The sequence below is a fragment of the Panthera pardus genome, unplaced genomic scaffold (assembly GCF_024362965.1).
Source record: "Panthera pardus isolate Hobbes unplaced genomic scaffold, ASM2436296v1 HiC_scaffold_7, whole genome shotgun sequence".
In the NCBI taxonomy this organism is placed as follows: Eukaryota; Metazoa; Chordata; class Mammalia; order Carnivora; family Felidae; genus Panthera; species Panthera pardus.
The window spans coordinates 81,840,799-81,855,892 of record NW_026527002.1 but is presented as its reverse complement, the minus strand read 5'-3'; the positions used below and the strand labels follow the sequence as shown (position 1 = coordinate 81,855,892).

Here is a 15,094-nt window from a genome sequence, read left to right as displayed (position 1 = left end):
CTCTCCTGCAGTGGTGGTGGTGGCAAGCCCCAGCCCATTCACTACTTCACCCATCCCTCTCTATCATGGAGGCCACTGAAGTGCCAGTCCAGTTGTAAGCACTGAAGAATACTGATCAGTGTGATTATGGTTACATTTGATCTTCTCTACCTATCTGGTTTTGTTCTATACATCCTAGAAGATTTCAACTGTATCTTTCAACCCTCTACTGAATTGTTCATTTTCCTCCCATATGTTTCATTTGTAAGCACTCTTTAACATTTGCTGAATATTCTTTCTTTATAGCCTCCTGTTCTTGATTTTGTTTTTCTTTTTTAAAAAAGTTCTCATTTTACTTCCAGTTAGCTGACGTGCAGTGTTAGGTTTCAGGTGTGCAATATATTGCTTGTTCTTGATTTTGGATGCAACATCCTCTCTAGTATCTGAGGATATGAGTTTAGCTTTTCTTCTTTTTCTCTTTGCTTTATTGTCTCTGCTCCTTCTGAGTTCCTTTTCCATTTCCATTTTTGTTCCTTCTCCTTAGGTGTCTGGTGATCCTGGGCTGTCCAGTTGCTCTTAAGAGTGATACGATCTTAATGGTGGGGCTTATTGCCTGGTGAGCTTTGAGGCCAGGGATCTAGCCAGGCCATTCTCCTGAGCACCCTCCAGCTGCCAGTCTTCTTTTGAGCCAGGAGCTACTGCAGAGAGGAGCTCTGAGTTTTGTGGTGGGCACATGCTGGGGGCTAGACTTCGAGCCAGGGTGGAGGTGGGGACAGGGCAAGAATCTCACTCCCTTTCAGAACAGGGTTCTGCTCTGACAGCCCAGCCACTGCCAGTAGGGATAGAGGTCCTGGGGGTCTCCTCTTTCTTGCAGCTGCATTTTCACACACGACCCCTCAGATGCTAACCTCCAGGTGGCTAAACAGACCCCCTTCTCCACCTTCTTCCAGTTCCACAATATTTCACTTCTGTGTTCGTGGGTTTTTGTCTTTATAAAATTCTATCATTTTAGAGGGGAGGGGTATGAAGAAAATATCCAACCCTGTTTAACTAGACGGTAAAGCCTCCCAGGATTGAGAAGAGACCTGCCTAACTGGGAAAGACACTTTGTTGCCTCGGGTAGGCCGAAGTTGTTGGACTGACAATTTCACTGAGCTTACAGATGTGGCTTCATTGTGTTACGGTCTTGGGGCTGGGTGTGACATATGGCAGACGTCTAGGGCAGCTCAAGGCCCCGATGGGGACTCTGGGTGCAGGCCCTTCCCACTGGATGGGTTCACAAGCCTGTCTTTTGGATTCCCGTTCTACCGACTGCATGTCATTGAATCCATGACGCCATCAGTTTCAAGATGCACTGCTGTTTTATGACTCACTAGGAAAGAGAATGAGGCTAATTAAACGAAGGCACATCATTCACTGCTGGGCGCATGCTGACTTCAGAGACGGCACGACGCAAAGAAGATGTAACTTGAAATCTGACTCTGAAATATGGCGACTCTTCGTGACCTCTTTCAACAAGATCGTTTGGGCAGATGGGACTTCTTCAGCCCTGGAGGGGATCCAAACTTCCTCTGTCCTGCCTCTTGGGTGAGAGCGGGGACGCAGGAGACACACACATCACCCGTTTTTCTGTTAAGGAGGCAGAAAAGTGGAGCAGCGGCGGGAGGAGGGGCAGGAGGGCGAAGCGAGGGGCTAACAGACACACTGAGCCTGGACGGCCCTCCGCCGGCGAAGGGTAAGCGCTGCGAAAGACAAGATGTGTGAGGCAACCGGGAAAGAGGTGCGCGCCGCCGGCCCCGCCCACACGGCCCCGGCCCCGCCCCGCCCGCCGGCTCCTCTTCGGGCCCTTAACGGTCCCTCCCCACACCGGAAGCTCATTCCTCTGTCTTCCCTCGTCGAGGGCGAAGGGGCCTTTTGTCGCGAGACTTCCCCCCTTCTCCGGGCGCATCCGCTGGCAAACCAGATCGCGCGAGACCGCGGAGGGAGCAGGAGCGTGTGGCGCGCGCGGCGGCCGCGACGGACGCAAGATGGCGACGGCGACCATAGCTCTCGTAAGTGAGCCGCCGGTGAGCGCAGGCCGCCGCTCGGTCGGCGGGAGTGGGTCGTCGGCCGGGCCAGGGCGCCGAAGGCCTCTTGGGGACGCAGCGGTAGCTCCCGGGCCCCCGCGGCTCTCGGTTCTGCGAGGCGGGGGCGGGGGCGGGCGCGAGGCGGGGCCGGGCCCGCGGCCGCAGCTTCCGGCTCGCGGGCTACAGCTTCCGGCGGTCGGAGTCTGGGGGCCGTGAGGCGCGCCCAGGGCGGCCCGGTCGGGGGGGCGGCCGGCCGGGCCTGCGCGAGCGGCCTCGGGTCGCGCCGCCGAGTCGCAGCCTCAGGGCGGAGCCGGGCGGCTGTCGTACCCTTCTGCCGACGGGTGCGCCTGTGGCCGGGGCTTGACTGCGGGGCTCCTGGCAGTGATGGCGTCTCCTCCTGTCCGTGGGAACGAGCCGCCAGGCGTGCAGGGCCTGTAGGAAGGCATCTTGGCCCGGTGGGAAGGGTGGTGGCCTTGGCTCCTTGCATCCACAGCTGCGACTCTGCTGCTCTCCGCTGATGCTCCGCGGGAAGTGGTTACCAGCTAACAGGGACTCCATCCCGGCTTCCTTATTCAGGAAGGAGAGAATGTGCTCTCGCATCACGTTTCTTGAGCAGTTTCTTTGCCCCAGGCTCTGTCCGAGCACTTGGGGGCACAGTGGGCAACTAGACGTAGTCCCGGCCCCCTTCTGGGGTCTGGTGGACCCTGAGGACCAGTTGCCACCCACGGGGCCCATGTATACAGTGAGCTCGAGGGACCTGTGCTCAGGGTGGTGTGGACATCCAGCGGAAGGAGCCTCTCCCTCCCCTGCTCAGTGCTCACCTACCTTTCAGTCACCTGGAGCGATTAGCATTGATGGAGAACGCTTACATACACCACACTTCATGGTGAAGTCTCCCTTGACCCTTTTTTCTTCCTATTCGGTTTAAATGACTGTTCTCCTGGACCTTGCACAACGTCATTCCGTTGCTTTATTTACCTTCCCCCCCGCCCCTAATCCATACCCACGGTGACATGGTGAGGTCTGTCAGAGAAGGCACCTGTTGCAGGTGGCTGGACGCTGGACTGATGGGGAAGACACCTGAGGTCAGGGAGTGGACTTAGGTTAGAACTAGATCTTGGCCAGGCCCTCTGCTGGGGGCCGACACCCATGAGGGAGGCTGGACCTATGTCACTGGGAGTCACTGGGACAGGAACAGGCTGGGGGGTGGGGGGAGGCCCCAGCTTGTGAGGGGAGCCCAGCGTGTGATTCTCCGACCTTGCTAACTTTACTGTCCTCTTTCTACCGCGTCCCGCTCCCTGTTGAAACCACAGGAGCAAACGACCTGCCTGAGAGGAAGTTAGAAAAGAGACGGAGATAGAGGACTTGGCGACTGTCCCGGACAGTGGTTAGAATTGGACAGTGAAGGAGAGGGAGGCTTGGAGACGAGGACCCAGACTCCTGGGAAAGTGTGGAATGTGGAGGAGGAGAAGCCAGTGAAGAGTGGGTGCCTGGTTTCCCTCGAGCCTCCTGCAGCGGCAGCATGGACACCGAGCGCTGGCCTCGGTGGGTGCTGGAGGCTGGAGCTGGCAGCGCGCTGCACTCACGGACCCTGAGGGATGAGTTGGGCTCAGTTGTGCCGTGGCGTGGTGCCAGACAGAGGTGACCTCACAGTAGAGGTGGCCACAGGCAGTGAGTCTGAGTCCCGCTAACCGAGGTTTTCCGTAGGGGTGTTTGTTGCTCATTTGAATTCTCTCAAGAGGTTGACACGTACATACGTTGGTGGGCATCCGAAAACCGTACAGTCTCAGGCTCACGTCAGATTCTGGGAGTGAGGTCCAGGCTGTGGTCTGACACGTTCCTCTTCTGACCTTTCCAGTGGGTGGCTCTCTAGACAGCCTGTGTTCTGTCTTGGTCGGGCATAGTGAGAGCCTGTTCTGTCCCGTGGTCCGTGCATGCTGAGCAGCACAGGTGCTGTCCTGAGATGTGGCTTCAGCTCTCGTGGGACGTGGGGATAGAGTGGCACCGAATTTGGCTGACAGCGATCACTAGGGAAGGACGCAGGAAGATGCGGAAGTGCCGCTTGTCCCTTCTGTGCCTTCCACCTGTTGGCTGCAGAAACAGGCCACGGCCCCTTCTCATTAGGGGCGTGGTCTTCTGGTGGCATCGTGTGTCTGTGACTTATCACTCCGTTCTTCCCTACCTGTGACCACTGGGCTCACTCCCACTTGGAGCCATTCCTCTTGGTCTCCGTCTATGCGGCAGGGGCGCCAGACCCTCTCCCTTCCCTGTGGGCACCGGTGCTTGCTTCTCCTTCTGAAGATGGTCCGCACCTACCTCGTCGGCCTTCCCTGGCTGCCTCAGCGGAGCACCCTCGGTGCCTTTCTTCGCATCCTGCGCTCGCTTGGTGGTTTCTTCTTGTGCTCGTGAACTACAGCAGTCTTCTTATGTAGGTGCCACCTGCCTGGTTTTTGCTGCAAAGTGCCCAGCACAGAGCCCAGCCGTCTGGTAGACCACGTGGCACCGTGTAAAGAGGACTGAACAGACGGAGGGCGTCCCGAAGTGGCTCTGCTCTGGGGATTTGACGCTGGGTGTTGTACCAGTGCTGATAATGGCTAAGACCTAGAGCTGCTTGCTCTGTGCCGGGAGAGCCTTGAGTATTTTACACGGGGTGACTTGCCAGCCCCGGGACACAGGCCTGAAGAGGCCGAGTCTTGGACACGTTAAGTAATTACTTTAAATTCTCTGGCATTTCTGATGGAAGTACTCGTCTTGAGCCTAGGCCGGTGAGCAGTGGCAGTGCTGGAGTTTGGGGCCCAGAATCACAGGGCCGCACTGCCTCCCAGAGGGGACTTCTCACCCTTTGAGGCACTGCTGCCTGATGACAGGGAGCTTTGTGACTGCAAAGCCGCCTGTTTTCATTGCCAGAGGGTGACAGCACGTGGCCATCTGTGATCATAAACAGCAGTTTTCTCCAAGCTTTCTTAGCAGAACCGTGGGCTCTGTGAGACTAGCTCCTTGGTGTCCGAGGAGGTGGTGGCATGTTCCTTGTGGTCTCCCCTGCCGGCCTGACTGTTCCTGAGAGGTCTCTTCTGAGTCGTGTACTACCTTCAGCAATGGCCTGTTTCCTATGTTGGCTATTATATTAGTTTGGGAGACCAAGAAGTCGTTGATAAATGTGCCCTCGGGTTGGCTCTGTTCACAGGCCTAGGTGCTGGATTGCTTTCGCAGACCTGAAGTCAGCTCTTGCTGTGAGCCTCGAGAGGGCAGCCTCGGCTCCAGATGTGCTCCTGGGGGTGCCAGGGTGCTTGAGGCAAGCCAGACATGGACCCTGACCCCAGCTGCCATACGCCCAGTCGGTGGGGCCATGCCACAAGGGTCCCCCATCCTTTGGCTCTCTGTGGGGCATCGTTCCTAAGTAGCAGTGGTGCTGAGCTCAGCAACTGAGTGGTGCAGCTCTGGGCAAGGCGCAGGGCTGGGTTAGCCACAGCTCCTGTGCCCACTGGCCGTGTGTCCAGCACAGACAGGCTTGTGTTGCCGTCTTCTTTGGAGCTAGAGGGCCTGAGACGAGCTCTGACCAAGTCATCCCAGCCTCTGGCTTTGTGCACAGGGCTCCCAGGGTAAGCGTGGTTGTCCCCTGTGTTCCTAGATGTCTGTGGGTCTTGTGAGCTGGGAGTGGGGAAAGTGTGTTCTGCTCTCAGTTCCCGCTGTGTGGCCTGAGAAGGTGGAGTAGATCTCCGGGCCCTTCCACCAAGTCCCCCAGCCCCCATCGTTGCTGCCTCCTGCCTGTGGCCTGTCTTTGCTCCTGCTGAGCTGAGTTGAGAGCTGTTCTCTCCTTTGGGCTATCTCTGCCTGGCAGTGGCTCCATGCCCCTCTGGGTGTGGAGTATGGCCAAGCTCTCGGCTGCCCTCCCTGCAGTTAGACAGCCCCGGACAGTTTGACTGCGGGGGAAGGGAGGCTTGTGTGTGCAGACCACGTACCAGAGCCTGTTATTCGGAGAACAGCCCTCCTCAGAGGTGTCTTCAGGAAGGGTTTGGGGTGTGGGCTTGGCCAGAGCCTGTGGAAGGCACTGGGACTGATGCTGAGCCATGGGGCCGGCCCAGACGTGTGTGCAGGCAGCTAGAGAGGTTCCGCTGTCTGCCTCAGGGGGGGGATGTGGGGGATGGCCAGCTGTGCCCCCTGTCATCCCTTGTGGCCTGGCCCAGCCTGCCGGCAGGAAAGGAACTGATCTTTAAGACCTCGGCTGTGTGGCCAGAGGGCAGTTTTAGACCTAGGGAAGGATGCCTTTCCTCGACATGGGGCAGGAGCTCTTATCCTCTGTCCTGTCCTTTCCTGGTGACTCATTGCCAACTCTGGGCTGCCCTAGACTCTGACAGGCCAGCCCCTTTTGCCAGGACCCTGATCAGCTGCAGGTGTCCTGGAGGAATGGGCGGTGTGGGGTGGAGTGGGACACTGTCGGATGCTCAGGGGCCAAGCCAGAGCTGGTCTTGTCCTGTGCCTCTGCTGCCTCTCTTTCTCGTCCATGGACACTTGGCCTTTAGCTAGGGAAGGGGAGAGAGGGCCGGGGTGGGTGGGTCTTATAACTGTCCGTTACAACATCTCTTTCCTGCCTGCAGCAGGTCAATGGCCAGCAAGGAGGGGGGTCCGAGCCGGCGGCGGCGGCGGCAGCGGCGGCGGCGGCAGTGGTGGCAGCGGGAGACAAATGGAAACCTCCACAGGTACTGACCTTAACCGTCCTTGCCCTCAGGCCTGCCCGCCTGCCCGCCTGCCTGCCCGCCCGCCCGCCCGCCTGCCTGCCTGCGTGTCCCTGGGCCTAGAGAGGTGGGGGTGGGGTGGGAGGAGCTCTAGGGACTCTTCTCTACCTTCTGGGTGCAGGCACCTGTCTTGTCCCCTCACCACCCGGCCTCAGGCCTGGCTCTCCCCTTAGCATCTGCCCTGCTTTTGTGGTGGGTCACAGCCTCGTGTCTTCAGACGTCGGGCAGATAGTGATGATGGTTAGCTGGGGGCTGACCCAGAGCGAGTGCACGCCCTTCGCCACGGGTGTCCTAGAAGAGGGCAGATGTGCCCTTTCAGAGTGTGATGGGTGTTAAGAGCCAGAAACAGAGATTTTCACTTCAGACCTCGAATTTAGATAAAACAGCGAAGCAGAACATGTGTAAGTCAGAGCACGGGGTCTGCATGGGACTCGGGCCAGACTTCAGAGTGGGTCTGGGCAGATCTCGTCCTGCTCCGGTTTCTTTGTCCTCGGGAGCTTGTCCTATGGGAGGTGGAGCCAGTCCTTGTCCCTGGGCAGTAGGGTTCTTTGTGCTTCTCCATGGCAGCGCCTGCCCCCAGCGGGTTCCAGTGGGGGCTCAACAAGGTGGTCTGGGGGCCGGCTGGAGTGGGACCCTCCTGCGGGCCCCCACACACTCAGGGGACGTTTGGCCGTGATATGTGGCTTGGATCCTGGGAAGTTATGGGGGCTGAAGCAGATGGGCAGAGGGGCCAGGGTGTCTATCTAGCCAGCCCTCCCCTGCCCTGATTGATGAGAGAAGGGCCTTTTGTTTACCAAGACAAAGAGGAGATTGAAAAGTTTCTAAGGGGCTGAAAGGGGGTTGGCATTGGTTACCATGGTGACAGCCTGCTCTAGAGTCACAGCCCCTGGCACTCTTGCCTTTGTCTCACTAAGGAGAACCTGGCTTGGGGCCAGCCGGGAGGGTAGAGAGGACAAGCCTCTGGGCCAGACTGGGTCGCCAGAGTAGGGACCTCCAGGCCCCTTCTGCCCTTTGATCCTGTGCTGGAAACCTAATTCTTGGGCTGGTCAGGATGGGGATTCCTGGGGGTTGGGTCAGCTGGCCCCTTCCTGCCTCCTCTGATGTCCTTGCTCATCATGCCTGCGCTGGGGGTCTGTCTGTCTCCTCTGCTGTCCCTCCCAAGGCTGTGCTGGGAGCTGCAGAGCATCCCCTCTGGAGGGGGCTGGTGGTGGTCTATCCTTGCGGTTGCTGGGGTAGCCCCAGGCCCTCTGAGCTCCTGGGCAGGCAGGTGTGGTCTGACTCTTGAGACACGTACTCTTTGGTCTGATGGCTGTGGTTTTTTTCTTGCTCACAGAACTGTATTCTTTCGCCTGCACACAGCTTAGAAATGTATTTTGGCAGAAAGAATGTAACCTTAATCTTAGCTGCATTCGCTCTGGTCTGCAGCAGGCTGTGCCTGCTCCCCCCCCCCCCCCCCGCCACCTCCCCAAAATGTCTCCTGGTCCCCATGCTCACCTGGCTAGGGTGCTGGCAGGTCCACTTTTCTTCTGTGGCTGGTCTGCTCCTGGCTTCTCTTCCCAGGAGACTGGAGTCCTCCTTGGGGCTGTGGTGGCCTGGGAGAGCAAGTCCAGGTTTTCAACAGTGTGCAGGGATAGGGGATGGGGCGCTGCCTGAAGGTATGCTGGGAGGGAGGCCCTTTCCCACACTTGCTCCTTGAGTGGTCCCTGGTACTCCACCCAATCAGGAAAGCTGAGTCTGTGACCATGGCTGGGTCTGTGGGGCGGTGTGGAGGGCAGAGGTGGGTGACAGGCAGTCCGGGAATGAGGAGTCCCAGCACATCCAGAGAACCATGGCCCCTCTTCCTTATAAGGGATGGCTAAGGCCAGCTTTCTTGCACCGTGTGGGCCTGAGGTTCTGGGGTCAGGCTTGCTCCAAGGGATGGGCCCCTCTTACTACTCGCTGCCTGTCTCGGTATCTCGTGAGGAGGCCATTGTGGCCTGGGCCCCAAAACTGTTCAGGGTTGTCCACGGGCCCCGACGTACCTGCCTTCCTCAGCGTGTGTCCTGCTCAGGAGTCTTGGGAGAGGGCGGACTAGGGACAGGCACAGGGATGGCGGAGGGGCAGACGCATATCTAGGCCAGGCCAGAGACCGCCCGTGACTAGGAGCTGTCTGTCCCTGGGAACGGACTGGGCCCGAGGCCACGTGCAGGTGTAGGGGGAGGCAGGTGGGGTGGGGTTCCTGGGGCCACGTGGGGTGGCCTTGAGCTTATTCTTAATGATTTCCCGCTCCCCACTACCAGGGGACGGACTCCATCAAGATGGAGAACGGGCAGAACACAACCGCGAAGCTGGGACTGCCTCCTCTGACGCCCGAGCAGCAAGAGGCCCTCCAGAAGGTGAGAGTGTACCTGCTGGGGAACCAGGGCACAGCGGGGGCGGGGAGCAGGTGGCGGAGGAAAGCGCATCTCCCGCAGGCCGGGCCCCCCAGTGCTCCTCACCGCCTTCTCCCGCAGGCCAAGAAGTATGCCATGGAGCAGAGCATCAAGAGCGTGCTGGTGAAGCAGACCATCGCGCACCAGCAACAGCAGCTCACCAACCTGCAGGTGAGCCGCCCGCGCCCCGCCCTCCGGCCTCGGTGCCGGCTCCGCCTGAGGCCGGCCCCGCCCGCCCGGGCCGGGAGCCTCGCCCGCCCCTCCCCGCCACCCACCTCCTCTTCCTTCTCTTCCTCCTCCTGTGCCTGTGGCCGTCCCCGCGAGGTGTCGCGGTTCTTTTTCTCAAGGACTCGTTCTTGGGACGCCCAGGCTTCTCCGCGAGGCACGAGTGGCCCAGCCTTACCCATCTGCTGAGTGCCCGCGGCCCCTTCCCGCCCTTCTCTGTAGCCCTGCCCCGCACCCTGAGTTGGCTCCTCCTCTCGGACTTGAAAGCGTTGCCTCAGGTCGCCTCTGCGCCCAGTTGAGGGTGCAGCATGTAGGGGCGTTCCTCCCCACCCCCCACGGCCTCGGATCAGAGGTGTCAGGCCCCGACCCCTGCAGTGAGCCCAGACCACCCGGACTGGGGTCTGGGACGGAGAGGACAGGCTGGGAGCACTTCCAACAGGGCCCTGTTCTGGCCCTGTGACGGGAAGCCGCAGTGGCTGTGGGGAAGAGGCCAGGGAGAGGCTGACTGGTGCCTGGGCCTCGAGCCCCTTGCCCCCCTGCCCGGCCCTCAGATATCCACACTGCCAGGAGACGCCCTGGCTCTTCACCTTGTTCCGTCCGCACCCTCCTCCTCTTCCTTCTCCTCCTTCTCCTCCTCCCCCTCCCCCCCTCCTCCCCCTCCCTTCCTTCTGCCCCGCCGGCCAGGCTGCGGGGCGGGGCACCTGGGGCTCTGAGGCCCCCCCTGGGCAGGTGCCGGCGGCTGGCCAGTTGGCCGGCAGTTTGGGAAGGCAGGCGGGCCTCCCTGGCAGGGCGGGGACTCCGGGCCTTGCCGCTGTCTGCGTGAGGTGTGACAAGAGCGGGAGACTGCTCGGCTCCAACAGACTGAACTCTGTCTTTACTGTCTTTCAGATGGCAGCAGTGACAATGGGCTTTGGAGATCCTCTCTCACCTTTGCAATCGGTCAATAGAAATGCTCACTTCTTCCGGGGCTCATGTCCTTAGTCAGGGCTAGAGGGGGGCAGTGCAGCCCGCGTGCTGGGGACCTTGCTCCCCTAGCCGGCCCTGCCCGCCAGCTCGGGACGAGCGCAGCAGAGCGCCAGGCGTGGCGGGGCCAGTGGTGTGGGCGGGCACCCACCCGGGACCGCCCCTGGGGAGGCCTCCATCTGCTCTGAGGTCCCGCCTTAAAACTAACCGGCCAGGTAACTGCGGAGGGCAGCAGGCCAGGAGGGCAGCTGCCCACGCCAGGCCCACCTTCACCCATGTCGCCTGCACGCACGAGGCGCAGCGCCTGGGCCTTCAGCTCTGCCGGTCTCCAGGCTGCCCGGGCTCCTGGGTTGGGGTCAGGCCCCCGAGGAGAGACGAGTCCTAACTCCCGGCCCCATCAGACCCTGGAGGGAGGATGGATGGATGGGGCGGGGGGCTGGGGGGTCCCAAGCAAGCAGGAGAGGGAAGGGCAAGAATTTGGTCCTCTGGGCCTGGCTGTCAGCAAGGGGTAGAGGCCATGCAGCCAGGGAGCAGGCAGGGGCTGAGCCCAGAGTGGGCCAGGGAGGAGGCAGAGGCGGTGGCTGTGGCCTTGGCTGCCGTGGGCGGAGGAGTCTGGGAAAGAGACACTGCTCCATCCCCTGGGGGTCATCCCTGGGTGTGCTGCTCTCACAGGGGAGATGTGGCCCTGTCGAGGGCCAGACAGACCCGACGTCCTCGCTGAGGAGTGTCTGTCTATGGGGAGACGTCAGGGAGGAGGGCTCTTGGCCCACCTGCTGTTGGGAAGCCCACCCTGGAGAGGAGATGTGCTGTTATCTTGGGGGGTTTTGACCTGAGGGGTAGATGGTGTATGTGTGGGGTGTCTGGTGCGAGAGGGGACGTAGTTCCACCTTTGCTGGTCCTTGGTCTCTGCAGGGGCCTGAGGCCGACTTGTCAGGAGCCCAGTTTGAGAAGGGCAGTCCCATTTGGGGGGAAATTCCTAGTTGGGGGAACACACGGATCTGATTTTCAGGCTCCTCTTTGAGGGAGGGGGAGGTCTGGTCTACATAAGAGGCCGGTTGGTGTCTAAAGAGGGAAACTAGCCTCTGGTTATGGGGAGCCTTTTGAGGGTGAGGGGAGCCCGTGTTTATGGAGGGACTAGAGCCAGGATCCCATCTTCTTTGCCTGCCCTGGGCCTCTGATGTCTTCCCCGGGGCCCAGCTCCTGGCCGCCCACTGCATATGGCTCTGGGAACCCCCCTGCCTGGCACGTCACGTGTGAGGTGGCGGGGGTGGGAACCCCGTCCCTGAGGGGCATGGGGAGGTCCCTGGGCCCAAGCTTGCCCCGGTGGCGCAGAGGCAGCGTCTGCCCAAGCAGAGTCCTGGGCCCGCTGGGCCTGTTCCCTCCCTGCTCCAAGGAGCCCTGGGGCTTCTCTTTTTGGCAGCTCTGCCACCTTCTGACATTCCTGGGGGCGGGGCCTTGGGGCTGCAGGGGTGAGCTCCAGCCAGCCCTTTTTTGTCAGGTGTTCAACACACTGGGGGGCTTGCCAAATGCTAAGCCCCCACCTGAGTTGGCCCTGTATGAGCAGCTGCCCTTTGTCTCTGCAGGGAGCCCCCATCTGGGCTCCTGACCTCCTCCCCTGGGCTCTCTTCTGGGCAGTAGCTGCCCTGTCTTCTGCCCCCTCTCTTGCCTCCACACCAGTGGGTCCCTGAAGCTTGGATGGCTTCCCCTTCCCTCTTCTGCTAGAGCACTTGACCAGGACCCTGGGAGGATCTTCTAGCCCAGCTTGGGGTACCTGGCCCCCAGACTGGAAGGTGGGCAGGGTGGGAGGGCGTGCAGCCCTGCCTCCCAGCCGCTTGTCAGCTTTGCTGCCAGTCTGCCCAGGACCTGGATGGGCCGGGGTGCGTCCGTGTCCTGCCTTTGGGCCTGGCCTTCCTTCCTGGGGGTAGGGTCCTGTTGACCCCTTCTCCCCTGACTGCAGGAGCTGAGCCTGCACCTTGTTGCCGTGTGGGGAGCTCTCCCCACAGCGGAGCTGGGTAGGTGGGCCAGGAGGGGAGTGGGCTGCCCAGCCTCTTGCAACCCCCTCACAAGCCAGTGGCTCTCTCTCCCCTTGTGTCCTGCTCCAGATGGCAGCTCAGCGGCAGCGGGCGCTGGCCATCATGTGTCGGGTCTACGTGGGTTCCATCTACTATGAGCTTGGGGAGGACACCATTCGCCAGGCTTTTGCTCCCTTCGGACCCATCAAGAGCATTGACATGTCCTGGGACTCCGTCACCATGAAGCACAAGGTGAGATTTAGTCTGCCCCGCCCCACCCCGCCCCACCCCCCACCCCGGGCCCTGTTGGCCTAACGACAGGCACATTCACGTGTCCAGGGCTTTGCCTTTGTGGAGTACGAGGTCCCAGAAGCTGCGCAGCTCGCCTTGGAGCAGATGAACTCAGTGATGCTAGGAGGCAGGAACATCAAGGTAGGGGCCAAGGAGGTGGGCCTCGGGGCCGGGACGTCGGGTGTGCTCTGGTTTCAGTCCCCTGGGAGACGCAGAGCAGCCCGAAGTGGCCAGGCCTGGGCTGACTGGGGACTCTTTGTCCCCTGCCTCTCTCCCAGGTGGGCAGACCCAGCAATATAGGGCAGGCCCAGCCTATCATAGACCAGCTGGCTGAGGAGGCGCGAGCTTTCAACCGCATCTACGTGGCTTCTGTGCACCAGGATCTTTCCGACGATGACATCAAGAGCGTATTTGAGGCCTTTGGCAAGATCAAATCTTGCACACTGGCCCGGGACCCCACAACTGGCAAGCACAAGGGTTATGGGTTCATTGGTGAGTTTGGGGAGACGGAGGTGAGGGTGGGGCCCACCTGGCACTGGGGCTAACCCTCACTGCTGCCTCTGCCCTGCAGAGTATGAGAAGGCCCAGTCATCCCAGGATGCCGTGTCTTCCATGAACCTGTTTGATCTGGGTGGCCAGTACTTGCGGGTGGGCAAGGCTGTCACACCCCCCATGCCCCTGCTCACGCCTGCCACACCCGGAGGCCTCCCACCTGCTGCTGCCGTGGCCGCAGCTGCAGCCACAGCCAAGATCACAGCTCAGGTGAGGGCTGGTGCAGTTGTGTGGTTCATTTGTGGGTGACAGCGCCTCTCTCCCTCATCCTTTGGGGATTGGCTCTTTGGGTGGTCTTGAGTGGAGGCAGCCAGATCGGGGACTGAGTGTGGTGGCTTTCTGAGTTGCAGGAAGCAGTGGCTGGAGCAGCGGTGCTGGGTACCCTGGCCACTCCTGGACTGGTGTCCCCTGCACTGACTCTGGCCCAACCTCTGGGGGCTTTGCCCCAGGCTGTCATGGCTGCCCAGGCGCCAGGAGTCATCACAGGTGAGCCTGGGTGGGTCAGGGCCTCCCTTCTTCTCCTGCCCCTCTGCGCATAGCCCTCTGTGGCCAGGACGGGCCATGGTTCAGGCCTGGGTAGGTGGTGCTACACTCCTTCCTGGGAAGGGCAGAGACGGGGGAGTGACCAGTGGACCTGGTGGGTTTGCTGCAGGTGTGACCCCAGCCCGGCCTCCCATTCCGGTCACCATCCCCTCTGTGGGAGTGGTGAACCCCATCCTGGCCAGCCCCCCGACGCTGGGTCTCCTGGAGCCCAAGAAGGAGAAGGAGGAGGAGGAGCTCTTCCCTGAGTCGGAGCGGCCAGAGATGCTCAGCGAGCAGGAGCACATGAGCATCTCCGGTAGTAGTGCCCGCCACATGGTGATGCAGAAGCTGCTCCGAAAGCAGGAGGTGGGCATCCGGGGCCACTGGGGTGGGTGGGGCAGGGTGACCCAGCCAGCCATAGCTCTCAGCTGTCCCCTCCCCTGCACAGTCCACGGTGATGGTTCTGCGTAACATGGTGGACCCCAAGGACATCGACGATGACCTGGAGGGGGAGGTGACCGAGGAGTGTGGCAAGTTTGGTGCTGTGAACCGTGTCATCATATACCAGGAGAAGCAGGGCGAGGAGGAGGACGCAGAGATCATCGTCAAGATTTTTGTGGAGTTTTCCATAGCCTCCGAGACTCACAAGGCCATCCAGGCCCTCAATGGGCGCTGGTTTGCTGGCCGCAAGGTGGTGGCTGAAGTGTATGACCAGGAGCGTTTTGATAACAGTGACCTTTCTGCGTGACCTTGGCCCTATTCCCTGGACTTGCACTTGCTCCTTGTTTCCTCTGGGTTTTATAGAGTGATTTGTTGGTGTCTCAGGCCTAGCCACCCAGCGTGGGGATAAAGGTGCAGATGCTGTTGGCCCCAAAAGTCCCTGTGTAACAGTGGTCCTGTGCTTATTGTCTCCCGGAAGTCAGCCTGGGGGAAGGGATGGGCAGAGGGGGCCTTGAACTCAGGCCTGCTGGAGAACAGGGGAGGAAGGCGTTTGCAGTGCTCGTCAAGGCCTGCTTGGTTACATCCTGCCCTGAGCAGCCCCTGTACGGAGTGGCGCTCTCCTGCTCCGCGGTCCTGGCATCGCCTGTGCAGGTTTAGTGCCGGAAGACTGGCACGGGGCACCTCACGCCCCGGGACGAAGTCGGCCCGGAAGTGGAGCGCCGGCTCCGCTGGTCGCCTTGCCCCGAGGGAGCCCAGGTCCCGGTGGGAGGGGCGGCTGGGTGAGCCAGTGGTCGCGGGACCCACCCCAGGGAAGGGCCCGGGCGGAACCTCCGGAAGCCTTCGGCCAGCGTCGCGGAGCTCGGTCCTTGTGCGGACTTCAAGTCCCATCGTGCTTCGCG

At 60.8% G+C, this 15,094-nt stretch overlaps 1 protein-coding gene across 9 annotated transcripts; it reads left to right on the top strand.

The window, feature by feature from the left end:
* The first annotated feature begins 1,898 nt into the window (after positions 1-1,898).
* Positions 1,899-14,630, top strand: PUF60 (poly(U) binding splicing factor 60). Of its 9 annotated transcripts, none has more exons than XM_019435133.2 (12): positions 1,899-2,030; positions 6,641-6,742; positions 9,058-9,153; positions 9,271-9,360; positions 10,303-10,353; positions 12,480-12,641; positions 12,729-12,821; positions 12,959-13,172; positions 13,252-13,442; positions 13,583-13,718; positions 13,885-14,120; positions 14,203-14,630. In XM_019435133.2, the coding sequence occupies exons 1-12, from the start codon at positions 2,007-2,009 to the stop codon at positions 14,500-14,502; spliced, it is 1,695 nt and encodes a 564-aa protein (XP_019290678.1). In that variant the 5' UTR covers positions 1,899-2,006; the 3' UTR covers positions 14,503-14,630. The 9 variants fall into 9 exon arrangements, with proteins under 9 accessions (XP_019290678.1, XP_019290680.1, XP_019290681.1 ...); XM_053896304.1 differs by having other exon boundaries at positions 1,903-2,030; positions 6,644-6,742; XM_053896307.1 differs by lacking the exon at positions 1,899-2,030 and adding an exon at positions 2,276-2,386.
* The last annotated feature ends 464 nt before the right edge of the window (positions 14,631-15,094 follow it).

Bases quoted from the DNA above. Each gene is read 5' to 3' on its own strand.
- PUF60 (XM_019435132.2), top strand. From the start codon at position 2,563: ATGCTCCGCGGGAAGTGGTTACCAGCTAACAGGGACTCCATCCCGGCT. The intron at 9,154-9,270 runs GTGAGAGTGTAC...CTTCTCCCGCAG, and splicing joins AGCAAGAGGCCCTCCAGAAG to GCCAAGAAGTATGCCATGGA. The intron at 13,443-13,582 runs GTGAGGGCTGGT...TCTGAGTTGCAG, and splicing joins CAGCCAAGATCACAGCTCAG to GAAGCAGTGGCTGGAGCAGC.